Genomic DNA, 22,431 nt, shown 5'->3' on the forward strand with positions numbered 1-22,431 from the left:
CGTGTTGAAATATTTGACGCATAAAAGGTGAGAGCACCGTACAACAACGGGTCCCCGCTTTGTTTTACCATAAATTAAATTTCAGCACAAGAGATTAAAATATATATAATTTATTATTTAAATATTAATAACATTAAATAAATGTAAACCGATGGGGGAAAAGGGAGGATGGTGGTAGGTCAGATTAAAAATTTGCAACGATTGATTAAAAGCGGTGACATTTTTCTTTTTTTTTTTTTTTTTTTTTTACTTTAATTGCAAATTGTTCATACTTTTGTTTATTATTTATATTTGATCGAAGATAAAATTAGTTTGGTTGATGCGTGGATTTAAAAGGAACGTTTTTGAAATGAAACTTTGAAACTTTGCCTGGCGTTTATAGAAAAAATAAAAAAAAATAAAAAATGAAAAAAAATAAAAAAAATAAAACATAAAAATGACACGAAGTGTTGTTACTTTTTTATTCTTATTTTAATTTTTTTTTCTTGTTTAATGCATTTGTTCGTTTCATTTTTGCAACAGCGCAGGGACGGTACGCGAAGGGGGGGGATTTAGTATTTTCATGAAGTTGTTGTTGTTGTTGGTGGTGGTTATTTTTTATCTCCGTTTTTTTTGTCCATTTTTTTTCTTTTTATTATAATTATTACGCATATAATAATCGCATCTCATTTTTGCGGTGTTTTTTCATTCTTGTTTTTTTTTTTTTTTTTTTTTTTTTTTTTTTTTATTATTCATCAAGGTAAATAGAAGGATAGAAAAAGTTTTTTACGATGAACATCCAACACGGAAATCGTTCGCCAGTGAGCAAACGACCACGACGATGACGACGACGACGACGAAAACAACGACGATTACAAACGCTTCCTTTCTTTCTTTCTTTCTTTCTTTCTTTCTTTTTTTTCTTTTCTATCTTTTGTTCATAATTAGAATCGAAAATCGAACAGGTGTTTAAAATATGTAACAACTTTCTATGTAAGCGAGACGTTCAAAGAAGCATAATTCAAAAATTACATATAATCAAACTATTGTTTTTTTATTTCATTCCATAATTATTATTATTATTGTTATTCTTATTGTTGTTGTTGTTGTTGTTGTTGTTGTTGTTGTTGTTACACTTTCAAAACTTGTATTTTCAATCATTGCAATTTAATTCACTTAGTTGATTTTTGAATTATTTTGATATTTTTTACGTAATTTTCGATGATCCTCTCGCTTACGTGATCGGATGCACACACGCATACACGCACACACATGCACACATACACACGTACGTACATAAAAAGACAGACGCTACATAAGTATGTAATTTAGCGTTGCGTCAAAGTAATCGTTTTAATCGCCTTCCTTTCGTTCGAGATTCTCCGTATTTTCTTATTTATTTATTTATTTGCGTTTTTTTTTTATTATATTTTTTCAGGAAGGATAGGAAATTGTGGGTGGATAGGGAGGAGCGGCTGGTATCAGCTGGATATATTTTTTTTAATTTTTGTATTTTATTCTTATATCTTTCGCTTATTTTGAAACACATCCTCACGCATCTGACGTTTATCATTAGTTTTAGCTTTTCTTAGTAATTATTATTATTATAATTATTATTATAATTATTATTATAGTTATTATTATTATTATTATAATTATTATTATAGTTATTATTATTATAATTATTATTATTATTATTATTATTATTATTATTATTATTTTATTTAATTATTTTTTTCTTAACGACCTATCTTTAGTTTTTTGGTTTTTTTTTTTGGTTTTCTTTTTTTAATCGATACGCATTGAATTATCTATCGTTTAATTATTTTCTTCTCTGTTCTTTTTTTCTATTTTCATCTTGTCTCATTTATTTGTTTTTTCTTCGTTTAAATCGATGATAGATAACAATGCATCGTTTAATAAGAAAAGTCTGACGATATGATTTAGTTAAATCGCAACGCATGAAACTGGGTTCGATTATCTTATCATTATCATTATCATTAATCTTTTGATCATTCATTTTCATTTTTGTCTCGAACGTGTTGATTGAAAGATGTAATGTAACATAATGTTTTATAAAAAGGAAGATTTTTGCGAACGTTTCTCTCATGAATGTTTAATTAGTTAGTTTGTTTGTTTGTTCGTTTTATTTTTTTTGCTTATTTTTTCTTTTACTTTATTTATTTTGTGGTATAAACAACGACGATATTATTTACATATGAAAAACTGTAACGATACTTTTGTCGGATCGTTCGAATGACTTGTTTTTTTTTTTTTTTTCTTTCAACAAACAACTTTTGATATTTTTCAGTTACACACGTCGTGTCTCTGGTGCTGACATTTATTCGTTTAGATATTATATTATTTTTTACGTCGTCCGATCCGTTTTACTTCGAAAAGCGAGACTTTATCGCGAATGTAGGATTTAAAAAAATGAAAACAAAAAAAAAGGAAAAGAAAGAAAAGTTTAGCAAAAATATCGCGACAATTTGATTAAAATTATTTTACAAAATGATCCATCAATCGTATCGACAAATAAATGACATTTTTTTAAATCAGAAATTATTTTCAATTGACGCGTACAAATTGTGTGTGTGTGTGTGTGTGTGTGTGTGTACAAATATTAATTTTTAATTAATTTTTTGTCAACAGCCAATGGATTAAAAAAAAAAAAAGAAAGAATCGTTTCCTTTTTTTAATGCTAAGTTTTAATTTAAATTTCTTAATCCATGTGTAAAATCGGATACGTTTCCTCTACCACACGTTAAATAATTTATTCAAAACGTTTTCTTCGACATTCATTAGAAATATATTATTTTATACAACTATTAACAAGTATAGCAAACACGAAGTAGATCCGATACGACGTAAATTATCATTAACTTTGGCACCAACCCTTTTTTCTCGCAACGATGAATATTATTTTTTCTGAAATCGGTAATCCTCCTTTTTTTTTTTTGGAACCAAACTATCGACGTAAGATTATTTTCAAGCTTACTTAATCGGATTTTCGGATCGATTCGAGATATCGTATAATAAAAGATCGATATAGGTACTCGCATATAACGCCCTTTAATACGATTCAACCTAAACTCATACATACGATTCGTAAAACATTTGATTCATACACACACGACACGTTTCTTTCATATTCATTTTATTTCTCACACATGTACATACGTACATACATTCATACATACGCAATAATTCATACAATTCGTACGTTCATATATTTATATATATATAATATATATATTTATATAATATATTACCTTTAATAAACGTCTATAGGTATATATATATATTTATATTTGTATTTAATTGTATAGACTATTACATTCGCAACATACACACACGCTCGACGTGATTATACAGTTTTGTTTGTTTTTTTTTTTTTTTTAGTGAAAAATTCTCGTGGATCCAACTTGGTTGTTTACGCGATTTCTTTTCAAGCTCGCGCTCGCACTGCACAAAATAGTTTACACCGGATATATATATATATATATATATATACTATAGTGAAGTATAATTAATTAATTCGCAATAAGAATAACTAGCAATAATAATAATAGTAATAGTTAATATTCGTGTCACGATCTGTGAGACACTTCGTCTTCATTCCTATATTTCCAATATTTTTTATTTTTTCATTTCTTTCTTTCTTGTGTGTGTGTGTGTATTTTATTTTATTTTTATTTATTTATTTATTTATTTCTCTTGGCACGTGACAGAGTTACATTCAAAATTCTTCCATTTATTTTTTCTTCATTTTGTTGTTTTAAATTTCGCATCCCCCCCCCCACTTCTTTTATTATATTTCTTATCTCGCTGCGAGTATCGATACGCGTATATTCGATGTAAGTGTTTACACGTATATCGAATAATTATTATAATATTTATATGTATTTATATTATACAGTTAACGCCACTCTCATTTCTTTATTTTCTTCATTCTTTGATTTCTTTTCTATCTCTCACTCTTTCCTTTTCATCTACTCTTCGTTTGATTTATATGTATCTCGTTTAAATGTGAGAAATGGCAGTTTTAGTGTGTGACGAGTAATTATTATTTTTTATTATTTTATTACTGGTTTGCACATGCACCCATCCCAGGACCATCGTTTTACTATGGAATTGAACGATTAATTTTCTTTTTCTTCTTTTTTGTTCGAGTTCTTTCTTTCCTTTTTTTTTTTGTCATTCTTTCTTCCTTTCTTATTTCTTTTGTTCTTATTTTTTTTTTTTTTTTTGATTCTTCTATTTGATTCTCATACAATTATTTACAATTTACAAACGCGTTCTCGTCCGAAGATACGAGAGTGAAATATATCGTCATTTCCGAACTTGGATTTAATTTTATGTCGCCCCGTAATTAATGTTATTAATTTTATGATTTAGAACACATGCCGCGTACTTAAGTAAATCGTTAGAAAATTTTTGGCAGTGTTACGTTAATGCATAAATTCCCATAAAGCATTGTCTTTTGTTATAATAATATTTATTACATTATCATAAATGTATTTCATTATATTTAAAAATCAATTTGATTCGATTTAACGTTAAATAGAAAAATAATAGTATGATTAAAATAAATGTGTGTGTGTGTGTGTGGGTAATTTCACACATTGTTAAATGAATCATTTGAATTAATGATTGAGAAAATAACTCTTACATAGTTAGAAATTTATTTAATTATATATGGAATATTTGTAAGTGATTTCACACATCAATACATGAATAATTTAAATTCGTGATTGGGAAAATAACTCTTACATAGTTAGAAATTTAATTAATTATATTAGGAATCAATTTGATTCGATTAGACGTCGATAAAAAGAAATATTACGAATATTGTGTGTAAGTGATTTCACACATTAATAAATAAATAATTTAAATTGGTGATTAAAAAAAAGTTTTGTTACATGGTTAACAATTTAATTAATTGTATTAAGAAACAATTTGACTTTATTTAATTAATTATAACAAATAAAATACTTGTTAGTGATTTAAAGCGTGATGATATAAACGAATAGAAAACAAAAACTCTGCTTTATGGGATAAAAATGAATATTCGTTTGTTAATATTATAAAAATGTTATATACGAAGAGTGACATATTTAATAATAAACAAAAAAATTAAATCATCGTTCGGAAATTCGATATATTTAGTTGTTTAACCATTAGGTGCTAGCATATATATTGTTTATTTGATTTGATTAAATTTTGTTGTTAAATTATTCAGGTGACGTACTCGGGTTTGCCGTCTCGCATTGTCCAATGCCTAGGTGAGACAGGAGTCCAAGGTACCGCGACGTCTAACGTCGCGACGCTAGACGTCCTTCGTGGGAACCTTGAAAAAACCTTCTTAGGACTCTTAGGTGGTGAATCCGCGAAGGTTACACTCCTTCTAGGTGGTCTTCTAGGTGGCGGTGGTGGTGGTGCCATCAATGGTGGTGGTGGTGGTGTCGGCAATGAAATAGCTGGCGACTCACCTGCCGAGCTGTCCGAGTAGCTTACACCTGAGTATGGGTATTGCTGTGCACCTGGTCGCCCTCGGTAGTCCCAATCGCGTTTGCTGGGGCGTAGTACTGAAAATTTATTCGTTAATACCATTCTTTCCTCTAATTTATTTTTAAAATATTTTTTCTTTCTTTTTTTTTTTTTAATTCGTTAACATATTTTATTGCAATCGTCTGTGGAAAGTAATTTTGTTTTATGTATAATTTGTAAGAAATGTAAATTATAATTATATAATATATTTATATAATTTTATAAATTTAAATATAATTTATAAGAAATACAAATTATATTAGAAATAAATTATATTACAAATTATATTATATTTATAAGAAATATATTTATATAATTTTACATAATTTAATTATTATATTATGTAATTTATATAATAAAATTTTTTCATATAATATAATATTATATAATTTAATAATATATATATAATTTAATAAATTTAAATATAATTTATATAAGAAATTTAAATTATATTATATTTATAGGAAATTATATTTATAAGAAAAATTGAATAAGATTTATGTCACTAATTTGATTCGTGAAATTTTGCTATTGAATTATTTTACTTCCCACGGACGTTGTTTGTTTTAAATTTTAATTATTTTCATTATAAATTTAAATAAATATCATTATATTATTCGTTCGGACGTCGAAAAACCTTGAAATCAATTAGTCATGTAAATGAATTCACAAACTAGTTTCGTGATATCTTTTCTTTCTCTTTTAATAATTTGTCTTTTTATATTCTAATATATTTTGTTCTTTTTTTTATTTTTTTTTGTCTCCTTTCCTTTTTCATTTTCATCTACGAAGCTTACAAAATTGTTTTTTAAAAGCGACATGCGATGCGTCATAATAATGTTTTCCACTTGTTGACTCGCTAAAGAGCTTGCTTTTGAAGCCATGCGAATTATGCGCAAATAAGCTGCTCAACTTCTCGATCTTCGTCTAAGAGGAAAGATTTAAAATCAGGATAATATGATATGATTATTAAAGCTTTGAAAAAATAATAAATCATCGTATCTCAAATCGTGTCACATCGGTATATATATATATATATATATGTATATTTATATACACACTAGAAGTACAAAGGAACAGTAGGGGGTGGTTTTAGGATCATATGAAATGGTCAGAAAAAAAAATGAAAAAGAGAAATAGAGAGAAAGAGAAAAAGAAAGCAAAATTTCCAAAATCATTATCAATCAAAATATTTTTTATCAAAAATCAACAAATAATTTGTATTCATGTAAAAAACTAATTAGCACATTGAGTTGGGTTAAACGATAGTTCGTAAGTGATGTGTGAACATTTAAAGCTCTAAAATAATAATAATAATAAGAAAAAGAAGAATAAAAAAAAAAAAAGAAACTTTGTACGAATAGACAGAGATAAAGAAATTAATATTAAAATTCTGCCGATAAAATTGGTGCGATCTTTTGCTTATGGTGTGTTGTTATTGATATAGAAAAAAATCGCACGCATTTATTCGACTGATTTGGTAGAAACAAAATGAGAAGAAAATTAACAAAAAAAAAAATAGACAGATAAGATAGAAAGATAAGATAGAGAAGACAAAGAGAGAGAAAGAGAAATAGAAAGAGAAAGAGAAAGAGAAAGAGAGAGAGAGAGAGAGACAGAAAAGGGATAAAAATGAACGGGCTAAAGTACTCACATATGGTCCCGGGAAAGGCGCATGCATCCTCCGTCTAACTCTGGAGTCCGTACCACTAGAGACAAAAACAAAAGTAGAACGAAATGCGCAAACGAGCAATAATTAATAATACGCCTCCTCTGCAATCGTCGGATGAGAGAAGAGACAGATAAATAAATAAATTAATAATATAAAAAAAAAAAATATATAAAAAAAATTATATGAGCGCAACACATCCAGCCAGCCGCACATCGCACGCACCGAAAAAATCTATTTATGCATAATGTATACACGTACGCTAGTAATAATAATAATAATAATAATAATAATAGTAATGTAGTAGTGAAATATATATATATATGTAAGTGTATATATATGTATATATATTTATATATTCATATATACAGTATGCAATAGTTTATAAGGGTCTTCTCGTTCCATCATCATCATCATCATCATCATCATCATCATCATCATTGATTTCGACGTTGTACATTTTCGTCGAACTGACCATCATCAAGGTGTCCATTGAGACACCAACAAAATATATATAGAACTGATATACTCGTTGGGGTCCGACCAAACGAGTGTGTGTTAACGTTTATACGCTGCTAACTGCATGCCAAGCGTACTCTATGTGTGTATCTAACTTGTATTTTTATATGTATAGGTTAGATCTTATATTTATATATATATTTTTTTTTCTATGAAAATATATCATTTTTTATGTTCAGTCAAGGATCACTGATTAAAATTTTACAATGTTTAAAATTTCATTGAAATGAATTCAGGAAAAGTTCACTATTATTTTATTGAGAAAAATTCATTAGTATAAAACATTAATAAAAAGTATACTTTTCCCAAATCTAATTTTGTTCTATTAAAAAAGAATTAATATCTTAATTATAAACAACATTTAGTGATTTTTAAACTGAATATATATGATATAACGATTATTATTAATTAAATAAATATTAATTAGAGATAATATAGAAAGTTTTAACTATACATATATAAATACTAGCACTTCTGTCAAGGTTCCATCCTTTTTTATAAGACTTTGAAGTGTTTTGAATAAAAAGATGAAAGAAACTGCTTCATCTGTAATAATTATCTAATTGATTTTCAATGAAATATTTATTTGTGTTTGTTAGTTCGATCAAGAGTTTCTTTCTTCCTTCTTTTTAAAAGAGACGATTTCTACCGATCATGTGTATGTGTGTGTATGTATTATTGTTTTGGTATGCGTGTATGTGTGTTGAACGAGCTATGACACCGACTCACCCGGCCATTGTCGAAATCTCGACCACCACCAATCGTCAACCTTGCTTTTGCTTTCATTGCATCCGATAGTGGTATCTAAAAAATAAAAAGGAAGTAAAAAAAATAGGTTCAATCAATTTCACATAATTTTATAAATAATATTATATTGTATACTAATTATTTTATTATATTAATAATGTAATAATAATTTTGATTATATGGTTTTATTTTTGAAATGAAATGTTACGAGAATACCTTAGCTCTGGTTGCTTCAGTGTGTGATTTGTAACAAAATTCTAATAGGGCAACTGCCAATGCAAGTAGAAGTCCACCTATCAGAATGTAAAAGATTCCAGCAACGTTACTCAATGATAATTCGTTCCTAGATGGGTCCTGTTTATCACCATGCCTGCATTCCGTTCTATCGTACCACCATCGATTCATTAATTTGGTTAATTCTCCACTTTCTTTCAACGACAATACGGCCAGGTTGATCGAATCTCTGCGAAATAGATGATAAATGATAAAACAAAACATTTTATTATTTAAACAAAATTTTACTTTTAAAATATATCGAATTGTCTGGAAAGTTCGTGCCGATTTTGATGAAAGATTGAAATGCAACGCATTTATAAGGGGTTTTTTTTTTTTTTTTTTTAAATTATGGAATTATATATAAGTGCCATTCTGTTCCATAAATTTTTTCTCATCTTTAAGCGTAATTTAAAAATTTTAGAACTTGTAGAACTTCTCAGGTGTTTTTTTTTTTTTTTTTTTTTTAAGCAAAAGAACTTTACGCAATCTACCGAAAATCTTCACGAATTTTCCGAACAACCCAATAAGATTTGAAATTAATCGTAAAAATTTGTACATTGGTTCGATTGAATTGTTAAAAAAAAAAAAAAAGAATATCTCTGACTTTGCTTTATCTAATGATCGTTCTTGACTAAAGGATATAAAGATTCTTCAAAGTGCTAGACTTGGTATTTATGGGAAAAGCTCGCTCATGGTAATGGAATCCGATTTCAAGATAAATCTGATTAACGAATAGAAAGAGTAGGAGGAGGTGGAGGAGGAGGTTGAGGAAAATTGGGATGAAAAAGCGTACGAATAGATGGCTCGTTTCTTTCAAACAGACAACCTGATGGTTTTAGGTAAATCAGATTCAACCGAGTTAGCGGATAAAAATCAAATCTGGATCGATTCGAATGATTCGATAAAGATCGGACAAAAAGTAGGAGAATTCTTTTCTTCTATTTTTTTTTTTTTTAATCAGGATCAATTGACGAGCTAAATATATAAAAAAGAATAAAAAGAATTCTCCCTATGTATAATAAAAAGTAAATAGAATAAAAAAGAATGTTATATATGTATATATGATCAATTGCATAACGATCTAGGAATCTTTAGAAAAAGTTCGCGTTCGGAGTTTTCCTTTAAACGAATAATGGTAGAAATGTATGGATGATGATGATGATGGTGGTAGTGGTAGTTGTGAGGGAAATACGATAAAAGGAAGTGAAGTGCGCTTCCATGTTAAAGAACCTAAAGGTAATGATATGGAAAGAAGGGGGTATGCACTACGTTTTTCTATGCTAATTGAGCGTAATGACGCGCGGCTCATCCTATCCTCTCCCTTAAATCTCCCCCATCCACCCACTTATCCACCTACCGACTTTTTTTAGAATACCCAAAAAAAAGTGTCCCAACCAACAGGAAAGATACTTCGCTTTACTCTCGAAGAGGACACAAAAAAACTTCCTTAATTGCTTCTCTAATATTTCATCAAGTAAAATGAAAATTCATTAATGTTAATTACCACTAATACGTGTTGGTATTTTGTATTATCTAAGGAAATTAGGTATTCGAATTATTTCGAAAATTATTAGACAATCTTACCTCAAAGGTGAACCAAGTGGTGTGGCAACGCCAAAACCTTTAGCGTCAAGATTTCGTCCAACTTTCATCGTATCGCAGGGTAATCTTTCGTTGATGTATTCGTTTTTAGGGCTTTCTATCAATAATGCGTATTTTCCTTTGCTAGTTCTGACTTTTCTTATACCTTCATCGTAAGTCTTAACGAACACGTGTTTACGTGAATTCATGAATTCCCACATTTTGCTGTAGAGACTTATCTGAGATTTCTACGATGAATAAATAATTATTTATTAATAAAATACTATATAAAAATATATTTTAATTAACACTTTAATGGCTACACGTGTACGCAGTCAAACGTCATCAGAAGACCGGTAATATTTTTCAAGAATTATATATATAAAGTTATAAATAAAATAACAGCCAATGTGTTCCGGTTATCACACACATGTTGTGTGAGCGGCCATTAAAGTGTTAATATTAATTAAAATAGAATTATATTGATTGAATGAACGATATAGAAAAATAAAAAAAAAAGAAAAATGGGTGTTAATTAATCATTCGTCATAGCGTAGATCATTTTTGACGATTACTTACACGAAAAAAGTCCCAGGTTGATCCGGAAGACAAGGTACCATATTGTACTTCCGTTTGCGAGGCAAGGTCTTCCGGTGAATTTATAGGAGTTACCATCCTTTCAACCGTTAAAAATGCGGCAAGGTTTGCGGTATAAGATGATATCAGGATAAGAGTGAAGAACCACCAAACGCTTCCAACTATTCTTCCGGATATCGACCTAAGTTATTTTTTTCATTCGATATATCAAATAAGTTTGAACAAAATGATCTCATGGTAAAAATGACAAATAACCAAAAGAAAAAAATAATAATAATACTAATTTTATTCTTTTGATCTATACTTTTTATACTATCTTGGTCTTCTGTCTTTCCAAATCAAATTAAATCAAATCAAATCGAATTGAATCGAATCAAATCAAATATCTTAAAATTCATGCGACTCTCGATAAAATCCTACGGACAAAAGAAGGATTCACATTTCATCACTACTAACGTAGGGATTTTCTTCATTCGAAGTTAGTTTCAAGTCCCACCCTGCTCTCCCTCCAAAAGAAGAAAAAAAAAAGATTGAAGAAGGACGTTAAATCGGATTATGCGAAAAAATATTCAGTCATATTTAATAACGGATGATTCTCCTTATAAGAAGATGGTTGATCGTTGAGATGAAAAAAAAAAAAAAGAAAAAGAATAAGAGTGAGGTGGGTGGGTGGTATAGGAGGAGGGTTTGGTGTTTAAGGGAGCAAGAAAAAAATAGGAAAAAAACGAAAGTGTGCGTGTAAGAGAAAGAGAAAGAAGGGCTGGTACGACGGATGCATAAGTTTCCGGGAAAAATTTACAATTCATATCGTAACCAGAGGGTTGGAGGGGTAGGGTGGTGGGGTGTAGGAATATTTAAACCATTAATCAAGGAGCCTGCCGCGTTAGATTCGTGGCGGCGTTTGCTATGGTGGCCACTCGACTACGACGGAATGTAAATTAATTGAGACCTAGTTTCGAAATAAGCACGCGTTTGTTCTCTCTCTTTCTATCTTTTTTTTTTTTTTTTTTTTTTTTAACGTGGATGACGAGATAGGAGTGCCAGGGTTATGCGCACGCACTTTTTAAGTGTTTGAGTAAATGAACGTTTTTTCACGAAACTTTGAAATAAAAAATATGTTCGAACTTTTGACCTATATAAATATCTTTTTTTATTTTCTTTTCCTTCTCGAACACATTCTATTTTTTTTTCTTTTCTTTCTTTTTTTTTTTAGACGTTAACAAAGATTCCTTTATACTACCACCACCATCTCTTTTCCTTTTCTTTTTTTCATTTTTTTATTTTTTTATTTCGTTTTACTTTTTCTATTATTTTTTGTTTTGTTTTTGTTTGCATCTTTGATCGATAATAAAAAATGATCATCACGAACGTCTATCGTGTTTTAAATTTCTTTTTTTTTATTAACTATATTTTTTTCGTTATTTAATCGAGAAAATAAAAAAAAAAAAGAAAAAATAAAACAGATCTCCAGACATCTAGGCGCTTTAATCGTACGTTCTGAATTTAAGAAAAGAGAGGAAAAAATGTCAAGAAAAATAATGAAGAAAATACAAGAAGGGAATTTTAACGATTAAAGGGAATAAAGAAAGAAAGAGAAGAAGAAAAAGAAGCAATTTTTAAAGAAAGAAAGAAAGAAAAATATTGTGACCTCGGTCGTGAGCCGCGTGTCGCGAGAAAAATTGTTCATTCGAGCACGGAAACACAACACGCTCATTTAAATGAGCTGCTACTTGCGGGGGTGCTACTAGAATAACGAAAGGATTGGCTACCTTGTTGTTGGCATTCTCGTAGAAACCGATTACTCTAGAAACTTTTTTACGTTGAATTATATTATTACGCAAGGCCAACGATAAAAAGAAAAATAGAAAAGAAAAAGAGACAAAAAAAAACGAAGATTAAATACAAAATAAGAAACAAATAAAGTCATAGTTTTTGATCTAATAAAAAAAAAAATCGTATTTAATCTCCTTTTTAACGTTTTACAATTATAATCATTTCGTTTGTTAAGATAATTACATTCATTTGTCTTGTTAATATGTAAATTAATTGTTTTAATTCTTATTTATAATTATTTTCTACGTGATCATCGTTTTCTTGTATTTTGTTTTTGTTTAAATCCCTTGCAATCAGCTTTTCGGCTAATTATTTAGAAAATACGTATTTAAGTATCTATGTATTGTGCGAAGAAGAATAAGAGAAAGAGAAAGAAGAAGAAGAAGAAGAAGAAGAGAGGAGAAAGAGAAGGTATGAAATATTTATAATACAAAATTTGAAGATCCGAAAGAGAGTCAGAGAGTGAGAAAGTAAAAGAGAGTTTTGAATTTTACTCAATTCATCCTATTAACCGAGTATACGCTCGAGTTGACTTGGTCAAAGGGTGCTATTCTCTCTTCCCGCCTTTATATATACACTTATATATTCATATACATTTATATATATATATATATATATATCTAAAAAATACATGTATATACTCTCTCGTCTTCAGGAAGAAAATGAAAATGTTAGACGAAAGGCATAAAGTCTATAATTAACTCAATGAAGACGTTAAAGACTTATTTTAAATGCGAATAAAATATCGAGAGAGAAAGAGAGAGAGAGAGAGAGAGAGTGAAAGAGAGAGAAGACAATTTTCTTACCAATATATATATACAAGGTTATTAATTAATCTTTTGTTCTATTAACAACACGGTAATATTTGCGAATTTTCCTATGTAATTATGTTTAAAAATAAAATACTATTATTACTAACATAAGTACGCGTAATAATTTAAAATCGTAGCTATTATTAATTAAAAATAATACTTTTATTCGAAATTTGTAAAAAAAAAAAAAAAAAAAAATATTTGGGATGCATTTTAAAATAAAATAATAATATTACTAACATAAGTACTCATAGTAATTTAAAAACTTAACTAATAATAATTAAAAACAATACTTTTAATTGAAATTTATATAAAAAAGAACAAAAAATATTTGGTATTCATTTAAATATAAATGTTTAATAATAAATATATTACCTGGGTGATATGTCGCAACCTTGCTGCATGAACGCAGCTAAAGCGAACCATAAACTGTTGATGATACTAAAATCATTGGCCATACTGGATGCTTGTATGTGTGGTGAACCTTGAGGCGTGTGAGGGTGTTGTAAACTTGGATCATTTCTTCCGGTTATCGATGGATCACCACTTCCGCTTATCGTCAATACTCTCCACTCGTATGGTGAAAATCTGTACAATTTTTATTTATTTAATCAAACAGCATAAACTAACAAATATATTAAGTGCAAATTTGACTTATATATTTATTTTTAATAATTAAATAAAAACTAAGTCATATGAAGTTCTTTCAAAATCTTTGAAATAAAATTGGAAACGTTTGTTTTATATTTTATTTAAAAATGATTGATAAAAATTGTACAAAGTTAATTTGAAATTGATTGAATTTTCAAATTGGATTTAAATTAAAAAATAAATTGTTGAAGAATGCACTTGAAATTGATTTTGTTTTTAAATCAAAATAGATTGGAAGCTATGAAATGGGCGTTGAATAAAAATAAAAAACAAAAAGCTCTATTTTTTACATTATTTATTTTATTCAATGGAAATAACTTCCATTGTCATCTACAACTTTTTCTAAACGATTTAACAAGTAATATGCCTTTTAGAAAATAATCTTTATTTTTTAAATTAATAAACAATTCAAAGTCTTCAATTAATTAAATACTCGAGATGCTAATAACAAGACTGAAAGAATAAAGAAAGAAATCGTTTAAATGAAAAAAAAAAGGAAAAAGAAAAAGTGCGTTAAATATCGAGCGTTCCTTTTTAAAGTCGAATTAACACTGAAATTAGCGGTAATATGGGGTGTGTAAGTTATCAAGATCTTCGACTTCATTTATCGTAGGGAACCTAGTTTCATTAGGTAAAGAATCACGCGAATAGATAAGGAACGCAAATACCTCGCGTTCGGGTCTGAAATAAAAGCAAAAGGGATAAAAAGGAAAGAGGAAGAAGGGGGTGTGTGTGTATGTGCAGTGGGGGAATTTATCGTCGGCACGGTGTGGCATAATATGACCACTGAATCGCGATAAATGCACGCGTAATTGCACTAGCTGTGCACGTAACTGCGGCACTTTAAGCGTCGTGCTTCTCTACAGAAGAGAGAAGCACCCACCACTCTCTTTTCCTGGCAAGAAAATAAAAATACTATCGTTTAATTGCGTTTCCTATGAAAGGAGAAAGAGTAGAGTGAGGGTATTACTACTACAACTACTACTACCTTTGTCAAGTAACAATATTCTGCTGTAGCAGGAATATAACTGAAAATATAAAAAACAAAGGCAATCCTAAGAGAAGGGATGACACACACAAAAAAATAGAAAAAGATAATATAAGTTAAATTGAATAGTACTAACTGTTGGAACAATAGAAATTCATTTTGTTAACTTGTAATTACTTTTTCTAGTAGTTATAGCAATTATAGGTCATTAAGAAATATTAGAAAATATTAGATATATTTAATATTTTATAACAGATAAATTTAAATATTGATCAAACCAATTTCTTAAATATATTAAAATAAAAAATAGTTGGATACGTTAACGAAAAATTATTAAAATATGTAAAACAATGCAAAATAATATAAAATATATAATAAATATTTAACAACGCATATCTATCGTATCTATTTTAATCGTGAGAAGGTTGGAGAAGGTGTATGGCCTTGATACGATCAAACTCCTTAACAAGTCCGACTACGTACTGACTTTATCTACTCAGGGGAGTAAAAGTTATCCAAAAAGAGAACGAGGACGCTTGGATTTTGTATTGGACAGATACATGGACGATATTACACGAGGTCTACGTGTAAAGAGAGAATAGAAAAAGGAAAAAGACAGGTGGGAAGGACAAGGGGAGGGTTATGTATAGCGTTGTATGGGGTGTGGCGGTAGAGAAAAGGTTCTCAGTATTATCGTCTCTCACCTCGAGACTATGAATAGGACGATGGACACTCCGATGTAAGAGAAGATGACGCACACCCAGATCTCCTTGCTCAGCGGATTGAGAAAACTGAAGACCCCAGGCTTCTGCTTGATGGGCTTCTTTATCATGATGCTGATACCGAGGGACATGAAGGGTTTGCTGAAATCAATCACGCGCTCCCGTTCTGATGTGATCGTCATTGGAGCAATGGCAATGTCTGCTTCCTGAAATATATGTCAATTATTTAATATAATAATAATAATTATATCGTTAATAGTATTTTAAACAGAATATTTTTAATGATATTATTCATTTTTCATAGATGTTAAAAAGACACGAGAGAGAGAGAGAGTAACAGTTTGTTTAGGAAAAACACAAAAATACCAACGTTGGATCAGTGAGAAAGTTAAAATGATTTTCGTTTCAGGGTTGTTTCATTTTCAGTAACATCCAATAGATGTAGCTCGATACCTCTATCTATCTTTCTCTCTCTCTCTCTCTTTCTATTTCAACCCCCCAGACGAGGGTGAGCTTGCTAGCTGCAAGCTCGAGTCATCTACTGGATGTCGTTAGAACGTTCAACCGTGCGATAAAACAGCCCCTTTTAGTTGGTTCCATGAAAGTTGGCAAGGATCAATAGCCAAACTCTTTCGTGTGGTAGTCGAATTAGATCGGGCCACTCGACAAGTTCTTCCAGAGAAAGTTTATCAGGAAACGAGCTTTTCTCGTTCTCTCTTTCATTGAATTCGTACGCATTACCGAAGGATTTTGGTACTCGCCTTTCTAATGAGTTCACCGACCATTCCGTCCCAACCACCTGGTACCTCGGGATTTTCGGTACCATATTTTCCATCCTTTACTATTCTCAACTCGTCTGAAAAAATTTGTATAATTCATAGTTACTCATAAAAATAAAGATTATTATATATTTATATTTTTCTTGGTTTGGTTTAATAATACGTACACGTTATGCCAAGTTTTTTAGCAATCAGTTCAGCGAGATCTTTGCAATAACCCTCGTAACTGTCATTGCCAATAAGTGCTTCACCATTCTCGGATTTTTTCTTCATTATGTAAGGTTCTTCCTGTTCATTTAAAAATAAACTTGTCGTATTGATATAATATTATGGATAATTAAGTGACTGATTTGCTTTTTTTTCTTTTTATGTAAAGTAAATGGAAATTACCACAATCGTTGTTACGATGTATGTTCTGTTCTTTTCTATTTCGTGGGGACGTAATCTGACATATTTAGCTGCTATCGTTTGAAATCCAGTTTCATCGGTCCACTCAGCTACCTAAAAAAAAAAAAAAAAAAAAAAAAAAATTAAACCATACATGTTGAAATATTTCTTTAGAAATTTAAAGGGTATTCAAGTTTAATTCTTACTTTAACCATAGCACTGTTGACTGTCATTTCAACAACGTGAAGAGTATAATTTTGTCTTCTACCGTCATCGTTGAAACGTATCTTTCCAGTTAATCCCTCAATTTCAACCTGAAAATAATATGAGATCAATATCTGTCGTTGAATCTTTTGAAATCGTTAAAAGAATCAAAGACTCTTCTTTTGGAAATAGGGGGCATGTAAGAAAATGTGATTTTTTTTTGGTAGGATATTTTTTTTTTCAAGTAGCTAGGATTTCTTTGCTGATATCGACAAGTTTTATGTTAGGTACCACAAGAAGAATGCTAAGGAAGCGACTTCGGACGTAAGGGTATCCATATAATACTGACTATTTCACCAGGGTGAACGAAACCCCCATAGGAATTCCGTTAGCAGTTCGAAAGTGTCGGCAATTACTGTCACTGTCAGGAATATGTCGGAAGGATAAGGTCCATGGTATTTTCGGTGGTCCGATATTTGCGACAAATCGAAAATCCACCTACTAGAAATTCGACAACCAAATTCACCCCCGTTTCTACATTTTCAACCATGTTCCATGTCCTTTTCTTTAACATTTGAGAAAAGAAGAAAATTCGAAATCTTTATTTTATTCGTCGTCTACTTAAAAATTTGATTTTTATCGAATAAAAATACGATTCTCGTTGTAAATTTTTCGAATTCGACCACGCTCACGTATTTTAGTTTGAAAATTATAGTTCGTTGATTTTGAAAGTTTAAAAAAAGAAAAAAAAAGAAAAAAATTGAACAAAAAAGTGTCTGATCTTTCTTTCCGTCTAGTTTTATAATTGGTAACTATAATTTTATCTCCCTTGAAAAAAAATATAAATTACACGTTCAAATGTTTGAAACTTTACGTGTTTGCGTGTGTTAAAAATATGACTAGCTCTCTCCTACTTTTGAATCTTAATTAAAATGTTTGTATATGCGAAACAAAAAAACAACAAAAACAGAAAAGTTCTCCGATCTATCTAAATATAATTTTTTTTAAATTAGAATCATAATTTGTTTAAACACACACACACACACACACAAGTATATATATATATATAAAAAGATACAGTCAATGTTCGAAAAACTTTTCCATCCCCATTACCCTTTAGAAAAAAATATTTACGCGTGTTAAAAATACGATGAAAAGAAATTTTGTCCCACACTTTTAATCTTATAAATTAAATTAGTAAATTTGTTTTCCTCTTTTCTTTTCAAAAACTAAACAATTGGATTCTATCTGTCTATCAGTTATTAATTAGAATTTATTTTCTTTTGGTATAATAATTTAAAATTATAATGAATATATTAATAAATAATCAAAATTTATTGAGAGACGTACCTTACGAAGAAATCTCGATATTTTATCTCCATTTTCCCAGGGCGTAACCAAATCACGGCTATTATTGCAATCAAGTGATCTCGTGCCGTTGGTTGGCTGACTGCTGTTTCCGGTTCGTCTAACGTTGTTCCGATCAGGTTTCTTTCTTAGAAACTTGTTGAACGCTTCAACGAGAACGAAAACGGCATCGTACATCAATGCTGCTTGCGCCTGGCAACGAAACAAAAAAAGAAAAAAATAATATTACCGACAATTAAATTATTGATAAGGAAAGAAACCAAAAAAAAAAAAAACAGATCAAAAAGAAGGAAAAAAATTTCAATTAAAAGAGAGAAAAATGATAGATTATTAATTTTATTATTCGAATAATTTATATCGTTATTATTATTATTCAATTTTTAATTCTTTGAAATAATAATTTATGCATACGAATATTGTTTATTGTTTAAATTAAATTTTTATAATAATTTGTTTATTAATGAGCCATATTGCAGTTCTATTATATTCTTTAAATGTTATAAAAGAAATTTTGGAAAATAATTTATCAGAATATGTTTATTTAAATAAATTATAATATATTGATATAATAAGCTTTTAATAATTATTTTTATTACATAAAATATTTTATAGAGTTATTTTGATAATATATATATAATTAATTATTATATAATAAAATAATTCTATTTATAATATAATATATTTATAAATATATTTTAATAGTATATAAAATAATATTATATAATATAATATTATTTAGTAATATTATATTAATAATGTATTATTATATAATATTTATTTATTATCAATATATAAATATATATTAGTAATATATAATATAATATAATATATGATTAAAATAAATTTATTTTTAAGATACACATTGAAATAATTCTTCACGTTGAAATCCTTATATGTTAAAAGGTTTCTCACAGTTAGGAAAGGAAATAAAGAATTCTGAGCCAAAATTGGGAAAGCACGATTACTATTCTCCTCGAACATAAAGATCGAGTACGATAATCGTTGCATTAGATCGCGAATGTTCTTTTTCTTTCTTTCTTTCTTTCTTTCTTTTTCTTTTTTCTTTCTTCCTAAAGTTACAGCTTTCACCCTTTTTCTGTGTTACGAACGTGTTAGGAAACACAACCCGAGTATTCGTTTTCTTCCTTATAGGATCTTACTCCACTTACTGTGTGTGTGTATATACTACTATACTATATCGTATAAAACTATGGCAAAAGCACGATCATTCCTCTTGCTTTCGCTGAGAAAAGCATTCACGACAATGCGAGTATTTTTCTTCGAAGATGTTACCAAAAAGGAATGCTTGCCAAATCGATATTACCCTCGATCGCGTTGGATATTCTTGGTGTTATGGTATTATAGTCATGACCAGAGAACTATCCTCAGTTTATATTATTATACTTCACTATCTGTTCCCCAAAAAAACTTAAGAATAAGAAATATACGATAATATTATTTTATTACTTTAACTACATTTGTCCAAATTCACAATTCAAACTTTTTGTTTCTTTACATTTTCTCACATTTCAAATGAGTTTGATCAATTTTTGGAAATTAATAAAATCAATGTTAATAGGTTAATTTAATTTTATACGTGTATTCATTTGAAAAGGATTAAAATTTAATAAATAAAAATAAAGAACGAACATGTGTATTATTTTTTATTAAGGGTAGAGAGGGAGAAAGTACTTGTGCACCAATGAAGATAAATATTTTTATGTTAATTTGTTAATTCATTTTGTTGCATTCAATCAAGTTTTCTAAGTTCTTTTTTTTTTTTAATTCTCGAAAAATCATTTCTGAAAATACCTTTTCTTCTTTTTTTTTTTTTACATTTCATACGTGCATTCATGATTGGGGGATAAAAAACATGTGTACACTTGAATCTCATTTTACTTGGGAGAAAAGTAAGAAATACTCGTATCAATATACAGCATACATATTTTTCCGTGTATTATATTATTCTTCAATGATACATTTTTTTACTTCGTTGCATTCAACAGATAATATTCTATTTTTCATTCAAGTGAAATTGCTCAAATGGTTAATAAATTTGAAATGAGTTAAAGTATTCGCGAGCGATCAAAACATTTTCAACAAAAAAATATCTTCACCTTGATTTCTCATTTTAATTAACGACTCACGATGATAAGCTTTTTTTCTATATATTTTCTTATATACAGTAAATAATTCTCATTTACTTTATTGCATTTAACCTAGTTTTTCTATTTTTAATTAACAACAAATCGTTATAATGTTAAAAAAAAACCAGTTTTTTTGTGTGCTTTTTCTTCTATTTTCGTATTACACAAATGAAAAAAGAATTTATTAAAAGGGATTAAGGACTTTAGTTTTATGATTACCAACTCTACCCAGTGTTCAACAAATTTCAATAAATTTGTAAAAAATTATATTTATATAATAATTTTTCACAACTATAAGCGTGCTCCGTTATTTTATTTAAGAAAAAAAAAATAATGAAAAATATAAAAAGAACAATCTTATGCTTACCTCACTACACACACACACATATATATATATATATATTTTTCATTTTCTATTTGACCTCGAAACGAGATATCTAACGTGTTTTCTACAAAAATAAGGATCTCTTTTTATTTCTCTATTTTTTGTTTTTCATTTTTTTATTTATTTTTTTTTATTTTCGTAATTTTCACGTTTCACGAAACCGAGCTTGCGTCAGCAGCCAATTTTCTTTTCGCTTACCTGAGCTTATCATAGTAGTACTACTCGCTACTTAAAATGTAATATAATATTTTTGAATTGGAACAAAATATTATTATGTTATAACGTAGAAAAAAAGAACATAATATAAAAAATTATTTATTAATTAAAAAACTCATCTAAGAAAAATGTAATTATGTTGTTTACGTTAACTACGATACATGTTTCATAAATAAGTAATTATGTTGGTAAACAACCATGTAACATTATCTTTTACTTTGCATTCTTCTATCTTTTTATTTTGTTCTCATTCTCTACTTTGATTGTACATATTTGAGAGTTGGAAAAATAAGTATTACATATATATATCAGGTTGTTTTGGTTAAAAAGTTTTTTTTTTTTTAACGATACGGAGTATGGTAAAGGGAAAAATATTCTCCCAGTTGTGTATGATAAAAATAATTTGAATTGTTGGAAGTGTATCTGTGAACAACCAACCACAGATATATATATATATGTGTTTTTATGCGTTTATCCTATATACGTAAAAAATAAAATAGTATTCATTTATGTATCCAACGGTATAGGATGAGAGAAAGAGAAAAAGAATAAAAAAGAATAAAAGTAGAAAAAAAAAATAAGAAAAGGTAAGGAAAAGATAGTTTGTTTGATTTTCGTTGGTTCGTTCGTTCTTTCACTACTAGTAGTAGTAGTAGAAGTCAAACTTTTGCCATATTATCTTGGGCATTGGACTGTGCAAAGTAGTAGAAGACAAGGTAAGACGAGACTTTGGTCGCTTGAGACCAAATTGGACCACTCGAAGGTAGTCGAGGGTCGTTGGCTAGCGCGAACACGAGTTTCCTCTCGAGAGATATACACAAAGGGAAAAAGCTAGAGGGAAACAAACGTAGAAACAAAAAAAAAAGATAAAGAAAAAGAAAAGGAAAAGACCGAGAAATGAAGTAGAAGAAGAAGAAGAAGAAGAAGAAGAAGAAGAAGAAGAAGAAGAAGAAGAAGAAGAAGAGAACAAAAAAGGAAAATAAAAAAAAAAGAAAGTAAAATTGAAAGGAAAAACTGCAAA

General features: G+C 28.8%; 1 protein-coding gene across 3 annotated transcripts in view; it reads right to left on the reverse strand.

Annotated features, from left to right (window-relative positions):
* Nucleotides 1-220: 220 nt before the first annotated feature.
* GluRIB (Glutamate receptor IB) overlaps nucleotides 221-22,431 on the reverse strand; it is a 212,963-nt gene continuing 190,752 nt past the window's right edge. For 2 of the 3 annotated variants that reach the window (XM_089178946.1, XM_015328452.2), the window contains 12 exons: nucleotides 18,645-18,854; nucleotides 17,297-17,404; nucleotides 17,094-17,204; nucleotides 16,871-16,991; nucleotides 16,686-16,780; nucleotides 15,907-16,130; nucleotides 13,939-14,151; nucleotides 10,901-11,099; nucleotides 10,325-10,569; nucleotides 8,681-8,927; nucleotides 8,447-8,521; nucleotides 221-5,567 (listed from right to left, as the gene is read on the reverse strand). In XM_089178946.1, coding sequence (XP_089035072.1) covers nucleotides 5,493-5,567; nucleotides 8,447-8,521; nucleotides 8,681-8,927; nucleotides 10,325-10,569; nucleotides 10,901-11,099; nucleotides 13,939-14,151; nucleotides 15,907-16,130; nucleotides 16,686-16,780; nucleotides 16,871-16,991; nucleotides 17,094-17,204; nucleotides 17,297-17,404; nucleotides 18,645-18,854 — 1,923 coding nt within the window. In that variant the 3' untranslated portion in view covers nucleotides 221-5,492. Of the gene's footprint in view, nucleotides 5,568-7,183; nucleotides 7,239-8,446; nucleotides 8,522-8,680; nucleotides 8,928-10,324; nucleotides 10,570-10,900; nucleotides 11,100-13,938; nucleotides 14,152-15,906; nucleotides 16,131-16,685; nucleotides 16,781-16,870; nucleotides 16,992-17,093; nucleotides 17,205-17,296; nucleotides 17,405-18,644; nucleotides 18,855-22,431 lie in introns of all 3 variants that reach the window. The other variant, XM_015328453.2, reaches the window with a different exon arrangement.

This window comes from Polistes dominula, unplaced genomic scaffold (genome assembly GCF_049000335.1).
Source record: "Polistes dominula isolate Pdom_NZ unplaced genomic scaffold, Pdom_raw_medaka contig_18, whole genome shotgun sequence".
Classification (NCBI taxonomy): Eukaryota; Metazoa; Arthropoda; class Insecta; order Hymenoptera; family Vespidae; genus Polistes; species Polistes dominula.